The sequence below is a fragment of the Corylus avellana genome, chromosome 7, assembly GCF_965113065.1.
Source record: "Corylus avellana chromosome 7, dhCorAvel1.hap1.2, whole genome shotgun sequence".
In the NCBI taxonomy this organism is placed as follows: Eukaryota; Viridiplantae; Streptophyta; class Magnoliopsida; order Fagales; family Betulaceae; genus Corylus; species Corylus avellana.
Window position 1 is genome coordinate 25,154,525 of NC_142496.1, and position 14,069 is coordinate 25,168,593.

The 14,069-nt window shown below is 34.0% G+C and overlaps 2 protein-coding genes across 2 annotated transcripts; one reads left to right on the forward strand and one right to left on the reverse strand.

The window, feature by feature from the left end:
- The first annotated feature begins 7,962 nt into the window (after positions 1-7,962).
- LOC132183985 (uncharacterized) lies at positions 7,963-8,649 on the forward strand. Its single transcript, XM_059597463.2, has one exon. It carries the CDS (start codon positions 7,963-7,965, stop codon positions 8,647-8,649), a length of 687 nt encoding a protein of 228 aa, XP_059453446.2.
- A 3,233-nt stretch (positions 8,650-11,882) lies between these two features.
- On the reverse strand, positions 11,883-12,695 carry LOC132184865 (abscisic stress-ripening protein 1-like). Its single transcript, XM_059598647.1, has 2 exons — positions 12,487-12,695; positions 11,883-12,150 (listed from the first exon to the last, which is right to left on the reverse strand). The coding sequence occupies exons 1-2, from the start codon at positions 12,634-12,636 to the stop codon at positions 11,968-11,970; spliced, it is 333 nt and encodes a 110-aa protein (XP_059454630.1). The 5' UTR covers positions 12,637-12,695; the 3' UTR covers positions 11,883-11,967.
- Positions 12,696-14,069: the final 1,374 nt, after the last annotated feature.

Genomic DNA, 14,069 nt, shown 5'->3' on the forward strand with positions numbered 1-14,069 from the left:
GATTTTATCAATTTTAATTTTGAAAAACTTCTTTATGCAGAAGCAACTGTAACAGGTCATCAATAAAATTCAAATCTGAATAAGGCTTGAATAGGGATATAGAGAGAAAAATGAAAATTTATAAAGAGATGAGTTTGTAATTGAATAAAATATTTTAGAAACTTTCCATCTAGCATTTATTTATTTACTTTTCCCATTTGATTTTAAATGTCAGACACAATCTTTGAAACTTGATCCTTTCCAATTAATTATATTTGAGGGTTATGTTTGTCACTTCACAAGGCCAAAAATAATAATAATAATATCTACCTTTTTTTTTTTTTTTTTTTTTTTTTTTTTGAAATGAGATTCAATCTTTAAAACTTGATCCTTTCCGGTTAATTATATTTGAGGGTTATGTTTGTCATTTCATAAGGCCAAAAAAAGAAAAATATCTACTTTTTTTTTTGCATGAAGGAACATAATCCTCCCAGACATGAGTATCATTGAGAGTGAGTGCCATCTTAGCTATTTAGTGTGCCACCTCATTCGTAGCTCGCCTAACGTGGCAGACTTCCCATGATTGACAGCTTCGAAGAATGATCTTGGCTTCTTCCATCAACATCCCAAACTGTGACCAACATCTATCCTCACTACTGAGCGCTTTAACCACCACCAAGGAGTCCCCCTCAAGTATGATAGATTGAAAACCCAGTTGTCTAACAAGTTCAACTGAGGCCCATGATTCTATCACTTCTGCAATCGTGGATCAGTTATATGGTCCTACACCATGCACTTCATAAACAATACCTCACCACCATGGTTGCGTACCACTATCCCCACCCCCATCATCTTCCTTCCTATATTGAGAGCTGCATCCCAATTAAGCTTAATAATTCCCAGAGTCGATACTTGCCATTTATCACGTATAGTTTGCCTATGCGGTACTGGTCTTGCCCGCAGTGTTTGGTCAGCCTTCATAGACTCCTCCAGCTGATCTTTTGCTTGTTGGAGAAGAACCTTTAGTGATAGGAAAATCCATTCAAAACTCAGCTTGTTTCTTCGCATCCAAAGTTAATATCTACCTGTTTAAGATTGTATTTTATTTAAGAATATTTTTATTGTTATTTGATTTCCTTATATATTGATATCAATTTTTTAAGCCTTATTTATTTCAGAATGTTAGAGAATTAAATGATATTAATGCCTTTTTGAAATTAAGTAGGCTAGGGGCCTTAATTTAAGCATATATGTTGATTGTGTTTATTTTTTTATTTTTTTATTTTATTTTTTTTTATAGAAACGGGAATTAGGTGTTGAATTTTTTTTTTTTTTGGAAATTGTTTCATTATGTTCATTAATTGGGGGCCTTATTAAATTGTGACATTTTTTAAATTACTTATTTACCATGATTAGAGGTCTTAATTAAAGAGTATGGAGGCTAATAATTAAGGTTTTTAATTTTTTTTTTTTTGGAAAATTTTTTTAATTAATATTTTTTAATTGATGACCTTATTAAATTGGGGTCTTAGGCGACCGCCTAACTCACCTAATGATTGAGCCGGCCCTATCTATATGGTACTTAATTAAGTTTCAATATGATGCTGCTTATATATTAACAAAAGTTGCATAACTTCAAATGGTGTTCATGAGCTACATCTTAATTAAGGTGGGGTGGAATTGTGTTACGCCTAGGGGACTTTGGCTTCCCGAAAATGTAAAAATTGGTTTTTGGCCTTTACAAATGAGGCTATTTTTTATTTTAGTTTTAATTCTCATGCGTTAACATTTCACTAGATCCTAGAGGTACGTAGTAATAATCTGTTGTCACATGGTCCAAGTGTTATTATTACGAGTTCCACCTTACCCATAAGCACAGAGGCAGTATCATCATTATGTTATATTTAGTACTCCTGTTGTGTCTGTAAGTGCGGCATACTTCACATGCTAATAGTAATTCATACCAGTCATTAACTTTTACAAGAATTTTGTGTAGACAAGCCTGAGTAGTATTAGTCGTTTTGAGTTTTATTAATGTCAATGGGTAAAGAGTTGGATCAGGCTATAGCTTAATTTGTCTTGAGGGAGTACCTGCAGTTTCCGCTATTTAAAGTTCTCTTGAATAGTTCTCAGTAAATAAGTACTACCATTAGGGGTGGGCAAATTAACCGTTACCATTTAACCAGCCGTCTACCGGCTTCGACTGAACCGATATAAACCGTAGCCGATATGCCGATATCCTTATCGGTTAAAAAAAGTATACCGGAATTCGGTCTTGTCCGGTCCGGTCCGGTTAAGCGGTTCTTATCGGTTAACCGATTTAACCGATAAGAAACCGGAATTTTTTATTTTTATTTTTTATTTTTTTTAATTTAATTTAATTTAATTTTTTATTTTATTTTATTTTATTATTATTATTATTTTTTAATTCTAGTCCCAAAACTTCGCCGTTTAGTCTTTTAGAGAGGTTTCCAAATTCCCACAAGTGACACAGGTTTCCGAATTTGTGTAATGGTGTTGCCCATGACTTATTTTCCTTTTGCTAAGTGACTTTAATTAGTTAATACTTTGGTTATTATTCATTAATGAATTTTATTTTAATTTGGGTTTGGGTAGGTTTGATGTTTTTTTTTTAAGTGATGGCATTTGATGGGATTTCTTTGCCTTTGGTAAAAGCATTTTTCATTAACTAGTTTTGCTAGTCTAATTAGCATTCATTATGTTAATTAGTCCATTTGCTTTGGAAAAATGTATTTTATAATATATATAACAAAAAAAAAAAGTTGAAGTGGATCAATATAAAAAAGCTTCAATTTTTAGCCCAAAAAACAAATATTTGGGTTCCAACAAAAAGTATTTAATCCCTAAAACAACTCATTTTTAATAAGTTATTTTAGCCCAACAAAAAGTATTTGGGCTCTCAAAAGTCAAAAAAACTCATTTTTGGTTTTTGGCCCAACAAAATAAATCAATATAAAGCTCTCGGTTAAATCGGTTAACCGGTTTAACCGGACCGTTTAACCGTGTACCGTTTTAACCGAAATTATCGGTTAAAATTCTTATTGGTTCGGTATCGGTTAATAAACCGTTTAACCGAAAATTATCGGTTAATAACCGATAAGGTCCTTAACCGGACCGTTTTGACCGATACCCAGGCCTAACTACCATGATCACACTTAGAGATAAAATAATCACAGTTCATCGCCCCTCTTGCCCTTTAAAATTTTTTTTTTTTTAAAAAAAAAAATAAAAAAAAATCCAAGAGTAAAAGTGAGAGCTCTAGTGCGTACGTGGAACCAAATATATATATATATATATATATATATATATATATATATAAAAGAATGAAAAAAAAAATATATATATATATATATATATATATATAAAGAAGGAGAAAGAAAAGCCGACCTACCAGTTTGGGACCAACAACATGAAGATATATTTGAGGCACGAGAGATATGAGCCAATAGAGTCAACCACAATTCCAACTGAGCTAAGCTCAGGAGTGTGGCTGAAGAGAGCCCAGGTGGGCCAGGTCTCAACGGGCTCAAAGTGGCCCGGCATGTTGAGAGGATTTTCTTTCGTACTAATGCTTCTGATTTGGGAATGCTATGGAAAACAATTTTTAATTAACATCAAGATCAAGTGGGCCACATTCAGAAGGCCCATTATTCCAGTGGTGATAGTGGATGATTCCAATGTTGAAAATATTGCATATATATTTTAGTTACTTTGTACCCGTAACCCAGTTGAAGATAACCATTGAAATTCAATTATTTGTCCATATCTATGATTTCAGTATAACGTATGAAATTTTTTACTGGTTTTTGAATAGAAGCAAGCGCGTATATATATATATATATATGCACTGAAGAATCTAAAATGAAAAAACCAATTGGACTGCCCATTGATGGTGCCATTCTAATGGTGAGTAAATTTTAACGCCCAACACCATTCTCTTAGTTCCTACTTTGAATATCTACCGATTAACATTAATTGTACCTTAATTGCCACTTTCTACGTGCCCCTTCCCATGCACGTAATTTAACGTACATTTCCTTCACTCTATATAACGACTTACACCCTCACAAACCCTTCACAACTCAACATCTCTCCCTCTGTCGATCAATCTCCTCTTCTCAACAATGGCTTCTACTTCCAAGCTCTCCATTCTCATTGCTATCACTCTTGCTTTGAGCATGGCATCCATGGCCGTTTGTCGACCGTTGGATTTGTCCACCACCCCAACCCTCAAGGCTCATTCAAAACTGGATGGTGATTCAACATTAATGTGCTGGAACTCTTTGCTTCAGCTCCAAGCATGCACAGGAGATATTCTTCTCTTTTTCCTTCACGGAGAGATCACTAATATCGGCGCCAGCTGTTGCCAAGCTGTTCGAGTCATCGGACACCAATGTTTGCCGGAAATGTTTCGTTTACTTGGGCTTACCAATGAAGAGGGTCTTGTACTAGAGGGATACTGTGATCGTGACGCCGCCCATTCCCCTCCTCCATCGCCATTGTCACTGTCCCCGCTATCACCGCTATCGCCGCCATCGTCAACAATCTGCTGGGACTCTTTGCTTGAGCTCCAAGCATGCACCGGAGAGGTTGTAATGTTTCTCCTCAACGGAAAGACTTATTTAGGCCCCAATTGTTGCCAAGCCATCCGAGCCATCGAACACCAATGCTGGCCAGAAATGTTTCGTTCACTAGGGTTTACCATTGAAGAGGGTGATATACTCCAAGGATACTGTGAGGCAGCTGCCCATTCGCCGCTATCACTGCTATCATCACCGTCGCTGCTGTCGCCACCGCCGGTTAACTTGGTTCCTTAATGACAAATATTTGGTGTTGTCGATTCAATAAAATAAAGAAGGGTTTGGGAGTCTTTGGTTGTTTTAGAGTAGTTGGGCCATTGTATTGGGTTTAAAAGGGTTTAAGTTGGACTGGGCAAGGTGTCATTTAGCCACGCTTGTAAGCAAGAATTTACATAAATCAAGTTTTAATTATTTTTGGTTTATTCTGAGGCAATATTTAGTACCGTTAATAGGTTTAATTGGGTTATAATATATGATTATTTGTCAACCTCTCTATTAATTAATATGATAATAAAAACTTAGGATGAGGTTGCTTTTTTATTTTTATTTTTATTTTTATGTTTTTATGTTTTTATTTTTATTTTATTTTATTTTTTAAATTTATAATAGGTGAAATTAATTTGGAGGGTTTTATATTTTGGATTATTATTAGAAAAAAAAATCATATTTTGCCCTAGTTTTTTTATATGATTTAAATTTAGTCATTCACTTTTCAATTTCAATAATATAATCCTTAAGTTTTGCTCAAAGTTAAAATAGGCCGTCTCATCAAGGTTAATAGTTTGTCATCTGTCACATTTCTCATTTGACACGTCATATACACTCCAATACAATACTACGTCAACAAATGTTACAAATCTGATATGTAGAATTTAGAGAAACACAAAATTTGAGAACTTAAAAAAGAAAACCCATAGTAATAAAAGACTTTGGTTCCATTGGCGTGACATTGCATTGGAGTGTTGCGATGGACGTTGACATGTCAAATGAGTTACACGTGCTATATGACAAATTGTTAATTTTGATGGTAAAGTGGGTAGATGAGCTTAATTATTTTTAACTTCGACAAAACCTAAAGACTTTATTCTTGAACTTGAAAATTCATAATTCAATTCAAAGAAAATGAAAACCTAATGACTAAATATAATTTTTTTCTTTATTTTTATTAAGTTTTTGTTTTCAGAACAGAAAAATAAAAAATAAAAAATGAGAAAGCCTTCCCGCCATCGTGAGTGCCATGAATGCCGTAATATGGACGGTCAAGATTTGGGCCGGTCTGTACTTTTGAGTCAACAATATTCTATTCTGGGCTTGGTGTGAAGACGATTCAATGGACAACAACAACAATATATAATAACCGAAATAATTACAACAATACTTAAAAAAAAAAAAAAAAAAAAAAAAGAAATAATTACAACAATGATGATTTATAACTCTTGGAGAGAATGAAAGAAAATAGCCTAAATTACTCCCTCTTCTGGTGAATAACTAATTAACATATATGTTATTAGAATATAATTATTAAAGGATAAGAAGACTACATAAAAGTTAAAAGTCTATTACACTTTGTCGGTTTTACCAAAGTTCATTCCACTTCACATTCTAATAGTTACAGCTATAGAAAATTAATAGCCTCAATTAATGTGATTTTATTTAATTGTTAATTTATACATATGTAAGTCTCCAAGAGGTAGCTCAATCAGCTAGGACCACGCTTAATGAAGCAGATGTCACTAGTTCGAATCTCCCTCCCTCTCTTGTGCGGACATGTCAAAAAAAAAAAAAAAAAAAAAAAAAATTATACACATGCAAGAATGTCTCTATTTAAATGAATTGAGAAGTTTTCAATGTAATGAAGTGTAAGAGACAATGATAATCAGGGTTTGTTTGAGTTCTATTATATGTTAATGTTGCTGAATTGGTTATAAATTGCTGTAATTTTGAGATCTCTGATTCTTTCTTATCATGTGCTATCATCCCTCATATGAGCCTAGAGGACCATAATTTGTGTAGATTGAATGAAATGCTATCGATCTCTCCTCGAACGGAGGACAAAAGGAGAACAATAGAAAATATATATATATATATATATATAAATAATAGAAAATAAAATAAAAACAGGTTGATTAGAGTCCACTGATTAATTAACAATAGGGTTTAGGTAAAGTCTCGGAATCACAACTCAATGAAACCATATGTTTTTCATTAATCATAATCCCCTTTCAAAAGAACACTTAGAAGTGAATCATAGTTCGTTGTGTGAGGCATAGTTATAACACGTTTGATATCTCTTTAACATACAATTTAAGTTAATGGGCTTAGATTAATTAATATTATATTAGTCACTTATTTTTGTTATTACTTGACCACTCAATCACTTTGCCACTCACACAAAGCTGGATTTATCAAAATAATTAGACCTCAATTGGGAGTTAGGTCGGTCAAAGATCATGTGGGATATCTTTTGCTTTCTTTTTGTGTTACTTGTTTTAGTTGCTTTCTAGTCGAGTAATTGGATCTCAAAACTATCTAATGTTTGGTCATTATTCAATATAAATGTGTTCAACATGAATGCTAAAGCACTTAAATATATTTTTGTTATAGATTTAGGCTTGTCCCGTAAGGGGTCTTGTTTCATATTATGTCTATTTTTTGTTTTGTTTTTAAGATTGAAGAGTCTGATCTGTTTAATTAATCTTATACCCATGTCTCATATCTGATACGGAATATAGTTGGGACCCCTAATACTTGACCACTAAGATAGAGGATTTTGATGACTAATTTAAAATTGATTGAAAAGTTTTGAAAGTTAAACAAGTTGATCACTAGGGGGTCACTAAGATACTTGACCACTAAGATAGAGGATTTTGATGACTAATTTAAAATTGATTGAAAAGTTTTGAAAGTTAAACAAGTTAAAAGTACCATATTTTTTTACCATAGAAGTAAAAAAATATGGTACTTTTAAAAGTGGGATCCATGCATTAATATTAGAGCAGGGTAGCATGAGGGCACCTCATGAGGCTTGTGAAGAGCTGTCAGGCTGTCACTCTTTGCGTAGAGTTACACTTTTCAGCTTCCCACATTTTACGTTTTTGTACTGAAGAATCTAAAATGAAAAAACTAATTGGACTGCCCATTGATGGTGCCATTCTAATGGTGAGTAACTTTTAACGGCGCCCGACACCATTCTTTTTAGTTCGCTACTCTGAATATCTACTGATTAACGTTAATTGTACTTTAATTGCCACTTTCTACGTGCCCCTCCAAATGCACGTAATGTAACCTACATTTCCTTCACTCTATATAATGACTTACACCCTCACAAACCCTTCACAACTCATCATCTCTCCCTCTGTCGATCGATCTCCTGATCTCAACAATGGCTTCTACTTCCAAGCTCTCCTTTCTCATTTCTGTTGTTCTTGCTTTGAGCATGGCGTCCATGGCCGTTTCTCGACCGTTGGATTTGGCCACCACCCCAACCCTCAAGGCTCGTTCAAAACTGGATGGCGACTCAACATTAATGTGCTGGGACTCTTTGCTTCAGCTCCAAGCATGCACAGGAGATATTCTTCTCTTTTTCTTTCACGGAGAGATCACTAATATTGGCACCGGTTGTTGCCAAGCCGTCCGAGTCATCGGACACCAATGTTTGCCGGAAATGTTTCGTATACTTGGGCTTACCAATGAAGAGGGTCTTGTACTCGAGGGATACTGTGATCGTGACGCCGCCCATCCCCCTCCTCCATCACCACCGTTGCCGCCATTGTCACTGTCGACGCTATCGCCACCAGCGTCAACAATCTGCTGGGACTCTTTGCTTAAGCTCCAAGCATGCACCGGAGAGGTTGTAATGTTTCTCCTCAACGGAGAGACTTATTTAGGCCCCAACTGTTGCCAAGCCATCCGAGCCATCGAACACCAATGCTGGCCTGAAATGTTTCGTTCACTAGGGTTTACCATTGAAGAGGGTGATATACTCCAAGGATATTGTGAGGCGGCTGCCCATTCGCCGCCGACACTGCTATCATCACCGTCACCGCTATCGCCACCACCGGTTAATTAACTTGGTTCCTTAATGACAAGTATTTTGGTGTTGTTGATTCAACAAAATAAAGAGGCGTTGGGAGTCTTTGGTTGTTTAGAGTAATTGGGCCAAGAGGCCCAACTATTGACTATTGTATTGGGTTTAAAAGGGTTTAAGTTGGACTGGGTAAGGTGTCATTTAGCAAAGCTTGTAAGCAAGCATTTACATAAATCACGAGTTTTAATTATTTTGGTATATTCTGAGACAATATATAGTACTGTTATAATAATATAATGATGTGACAGTTAAAATCAGTATCAATTCTTACATTAATACTGATTTTTACTAACACGTTATCCTAGTTGAATGATCAGTTTACTGATTAAATAGCATAACTCGAAAATGAGATACGGAGAACCGTAAAAGTTGACATGATTGCTATATGCAAATGGGAATATTTGTTGAAATAGCTCCAATGCTTTAGATCGATGTAGAAAATTTCATTTCTTTTGTTTTCATTTGTGTTCATCATGTTTTGGGTAAATATGGAGGGAAGTGAGGAGTCATTGTCTTGTAGACGCAGCACATGGTGGCTTCGGGCCCTCTTTGTAGCTTTGTGTCAACATTTAGGACCAATATATATATATATATATATATATATATATATATATATATATATATATATATCCAACATCCACTTAGGGCATTTGGTCGTCACCTATAGACAAATATTGTCATTTAAATGGGAAAAATTGCCCCATTCTTGGTGGGAACCATACATATGGGACCGAGTTGGTCACCACACAAAATAATGCCGATCCCATCGCAAGCTGAAGCGACAAATCTCCTAAAGGTCTTGCAATTATTGAAGACAATGCTTTCAAGTTCTCATCAAAATCACTTAAGGTGCTTCTGCAGGCCCAAATTATTGTGGGGGGCACTATTCCTCTCTAAATATTAATTATTTAATATTTGACAATAATTAGTAGAGGCTGATGGATAATAATAAGATCGATCAACGGTTTGAATCCCTTAAGAACGTATGTGAATGTGAGTAAATTTACCATATCACATGATATTATTATTATTATTATTGCTTTTGACTTCTCATATGGAGCTGATAGCTTCAAGCTGCGATAATCACGTGATCGGAGATAGATAGAATCATAGAACCCCGTTGGGGTCAAATAAATAATTATGAAAACATTAATTTTAAATGAACCCAAAGAAGAGGACAACAAGCCACTTGGATTCTTAGTGGATATTAAATTTGAGAGATATAATTAATTAAAATTAATTATTGCGTTCAGATTCAACCATCTCTCTCCATTACCTGCCATTCCAACTTGTCGTTCATGGAATATAATTTATATGATCGATGCTGTTATCTGGGGGCGATCGATCTTCACTAACATTTCAATGATTTGGTTTTAGAAATATCTCAAGAATTATTATTCTCCCTTTTGTATTTTTTTAATCTATAATACGCTCCATGATCTAAGTTAGTGGCTAAATTAATGGCTACAGGCCATATGCTAGGGTCGTCATTTTCGTCATTTGCATTTACGGATTGCAGCGGAATGTGATTTTTTTAAAAAAAAAAATTATTTTTTTAATATATATTTTATTTGGATAGAGAGGATCGAATATCCATCATCGAGTCGAGTCATCATCAATGTGAGAAATATGCCTACTTGTGATTTAAGACGATCTCGTAAGTCGTTTTCTACTAGGCCTGCGTTAATGAATAATCATTTATATTATGTGGAACTGATAAGTTTATAAGACAAATTTATATTTTTTTGCGATTTGATTATCATACTAATCAATCAAAAGAATCAATTCAAAAAAAAAAAAAAATCAATCAAAAGAATCAAAGGACTACTAGAAGATCATATTATATACTAATTGTAATCACATGACACGAAATCAAAAATCAGGCAGAAAGAAAAATGTCCACATTATATTGTCCCCATATTTCAGTTGACTATATATTTAGGTTGATGACCATGTTCTGCAGTTAGTGTCACTAAATCCTGTTAATTTTTAGGGTTAATATATATTTACTCCTGGGTAATTGTTCTATTTCAATTTATTCATTGGGTTTTTAAATTCGACTTTTAACTTCTTTAAGTTTTCAAAATTTCAATTCAGTCATTTTTAAGGAGTTAAAACTTGAATTTAGAAATATAGCGTAAATTGAAAAAAAAAAAAAAAAAACAAACAAACAAAACAAATCCTTTTTTTGTAGACTGCTATACGTATGTTTGAGATGACATGCATAATAGTGAAAATCAACTCTAATTTTTTTTTAAAAAAATTTTTTACAAGCCTTTGCTGATTCAAATATTGATTTTCACTGTCAAGTCATCCAAATTATCTGATAGTCGTATAACTGTCTACTAAATAATATTGCTCAAATTGAAATGGTGCGGTTACTCATGAAGTATATATATACCCTAATTTTTAACCATGAATGGAAAAGAAAAGAAAAATCCAACATTAAGGAATTAGGTAGAGACAATAATAATTTCAAGATAGATAATATGCAGCTAGTAGTGATTACTAAGCGCTCTCTACCACATATGCCGCCATAGGTGAAGCTCAAGTGGCTCTTTTAGCTATTCAATGATCAACAACTTCTCTTAGGGAATTGTACTCTCTCATTCTAGAAGGGGATGCAATCAACATCTTCTTAGCCATTCAAAATCCAGATCTCTTCAAGGATTGAAACTTTGCTTCCATTATTTTGGATATCAACTTTTTACTATCTTTTCATAGCTGGAAAGTTAGTAAAGTTTCTAAAAGTGCTAATGTTCGAGCATATTTGTTAGTTAAATGGGCCACTTTCAACCTAGTGTTTGAAAGCATTCCTAATTGGTCTCTCATTCTTTCTTCCATTCAGATCAATAATGGGAACGATCTCCCTTTTAGCCCTTTCCTCATTTGTTTAGAAAAAAAAAAAAATAGTGATTCTACCATCGAGTCTCCCTTATGACCTCTCCATTTGGGTTATAAAATGCCAAATTACGAAGGCACCACAATATTGACGTTAAGGATCACAATATTGACGTGTACATATATAATTATAAGAAGCCACAAATGTTATTATATATTATTATGCAATAAACTCAAGCAAAAATACATGCAAAAAGGAAGAGTACTCCAAACTTCAAAGAAGCTTACAATATTATTTGTGAACATCATCATCATCAGACCAGATAGCACCTATATATATATATATATATATTTTTTTTTTTCAACCAAGACATACAAAAACTCACACGTAACAATATTATTTAGGGTAGTCGTTTACTGGTGATAAGTAACATGACATTATGAGAAATAGAAAGACATTCAAAAGAGATGGTGGTGCTTCTTTCCATGTGCCTCTTCATCTTGTTTCTTTGCATCTTTCTTCTCATGGCGCTCATGGAAAGCATACCCACCAGCCCCTACTGCAACTGCTGCTGCAATCTCCTCCTCCACCTTGTGCTTGTGGGCGTGCTCTGGGTCTTTCTTTGCCTCATGCTTCTCATGCTGATATATATAATCATTCAAACAAATTCCAATTAAGAGCTTTGAAACTCCTACTTAAGATAATTGAGATCTGACAATTGAAAAGAGTTAGAAAAGATCTTTCATTATTTTTATTATCATTCGCTTAAACTTTAAATAGTGTCAATTTAGGGTTAAAATATTACAAAAGTTTGGAGATTTCACTCATCAACCGAATTTTGACTGGAGGGTTAAAATTTCAAATTTTTTAAAGATGGTAACTTAAAACTAACACATTGTAAAATTTGAAGGTATGATTGCAAAAGTTCTCAATGAAAATAGCTAGAAGGAGGACAGTATATATATATATACACGTACCAAGGCATAAGCTCCGACAGCGGCAGCACCAAGCCCACCTATCTGCTCGAGATGCTTGTGGTGCTTCTCCTCCTTCCTGTAATCAACAGGTTTTTCTGGGTTTTCTTCATCTTTATTGTGGTGGAAGAGGTGGTGGTGGTGTTCTGCCATGGTTTTCGTGGAATACTATGAATATGGCTTGATCAGAAATATACAGGAATATATTGTATTCTGCCGAATGACAATGAGAAAGGTTGTTAATGGGTTTAATTGGGTTAGGGTGCGGTGGTATTTATAACGTATTGAATGGTTATAATATATGATTATTTGTCAACCTCTCTGATTAAGTAACATGATAATAAAAACTTAGGATGATCGCGAGGTTACTTTTTTTATATTGTTTTTATTTTTTTGTTAGAAAATTTAAAGTACTGTGACGCGATCTAAAGGCTAGGTGAAATTAATTTGGAGGGTTTTATATTTTGGATTATTTTTAAGGTAAAATTATATCTAGCCCTTATTAGCTAGGTTTTCATCTTACTTACCTAGAGTTTTTAATTTCAAGTTGCCAAATTTAAAATAAGTTGTCCTATCGGTCACTTTACTATCAAGGTTGAAGGTTTGTATGTGCCAAATGTTTAATTTGACACGTCATAAACAATATAATACTACATCAACAAATCTGATACGTAGAATTTAGAGAAATATAAAATTTGGAAACCTAAAGAGAAAACCCACAGTAACAAAAGATTTTGGTTCCGTTGGTGTGATATTGTATTAGGGTGTTGAGATGGACGTTGATATGTCAAATGAGATACACGTGCCAGATGACAAACTGTTAATTTTTATTATAAAGTAATAGGGGAGTCTATTTTAAACTTGGATAAAACCTAAAGACTTGATTCTTGAAATTGAATGCCACTAAATCCAAATAAAATGAAAACCTAATGACTAAATATGATTATTTTTTCATCTTATTTTTAAAAACAGAAAACAAAGGGAACAAAATGAAAAAGCCTTCCCGCCATCGTGAGTGCCATGAATGTCGTAATGGACGGTCAAGATTTGGGCCGGTCTGGACTGCGTCAACAATATTTTATTCTGGAGTTTGTGTGAAAACTATTCAATATTGGACAACAACAACAATATATAATAATGATAGCTCTTTGAGGGAATGAAAAACAGCCTACCTCTATCTGATTCTTTCATTCCTTATATAAGCCTGGAGGACCATAATTTTTTTTTAATTTTTTTTTAATTTTTTTCCTAATCAATTTGAGAGAGGGGGGAAAAAGGAGAGTTGAGGACCATAATTTGTGTAGACTGAATGAAATGCTATCTCCCCTCTCTCTTGGTTGTAGCCTTGTAGGTATATTACTATATTCTCCAACCACATTACATTTCAACCTATGAAATTGAGGGTAATTATGTAAATTCATAGGTTTTAATGAGGGTAAAATTGGAATAGAGGGCATCAAAATCCCACATGAGACGCACGTGGGATGATTTCTGTCCAATTAGATGGAAATTAAAAACGGAAAGTCTGAATTGAAAATTTTTGAAACATTAGGGGGTACATTGCCAATTTTTAAACATTGGGATTC

What these genes read in the sequence shown, in the direction of transcription:
- LOC132183985 (XM_059597463.2), top strand. Translation starts at nt 7,963, where the DNA reads ATGGCTTCTACTTCCAAGCTCTCCTTTCTCATTTCTGTTGTTCTTGCT.
- LOC132184865 (XM_059598647.1), bottom strand. Translation starts at nt 12,636, where the DNA reads ATGGCAGAACACCACCACCACCTCTTCCACCACAATAAAGATGAAGAA. An exon ending in CTGTCGGAGCTTATGCCTTG is followed by an intron (nt 12,151 to 12,486) that starts GTACGTGTATAT and finishes TATATATATCAG; the next exon opens with CATGAGAAGCATGAGGCAAA.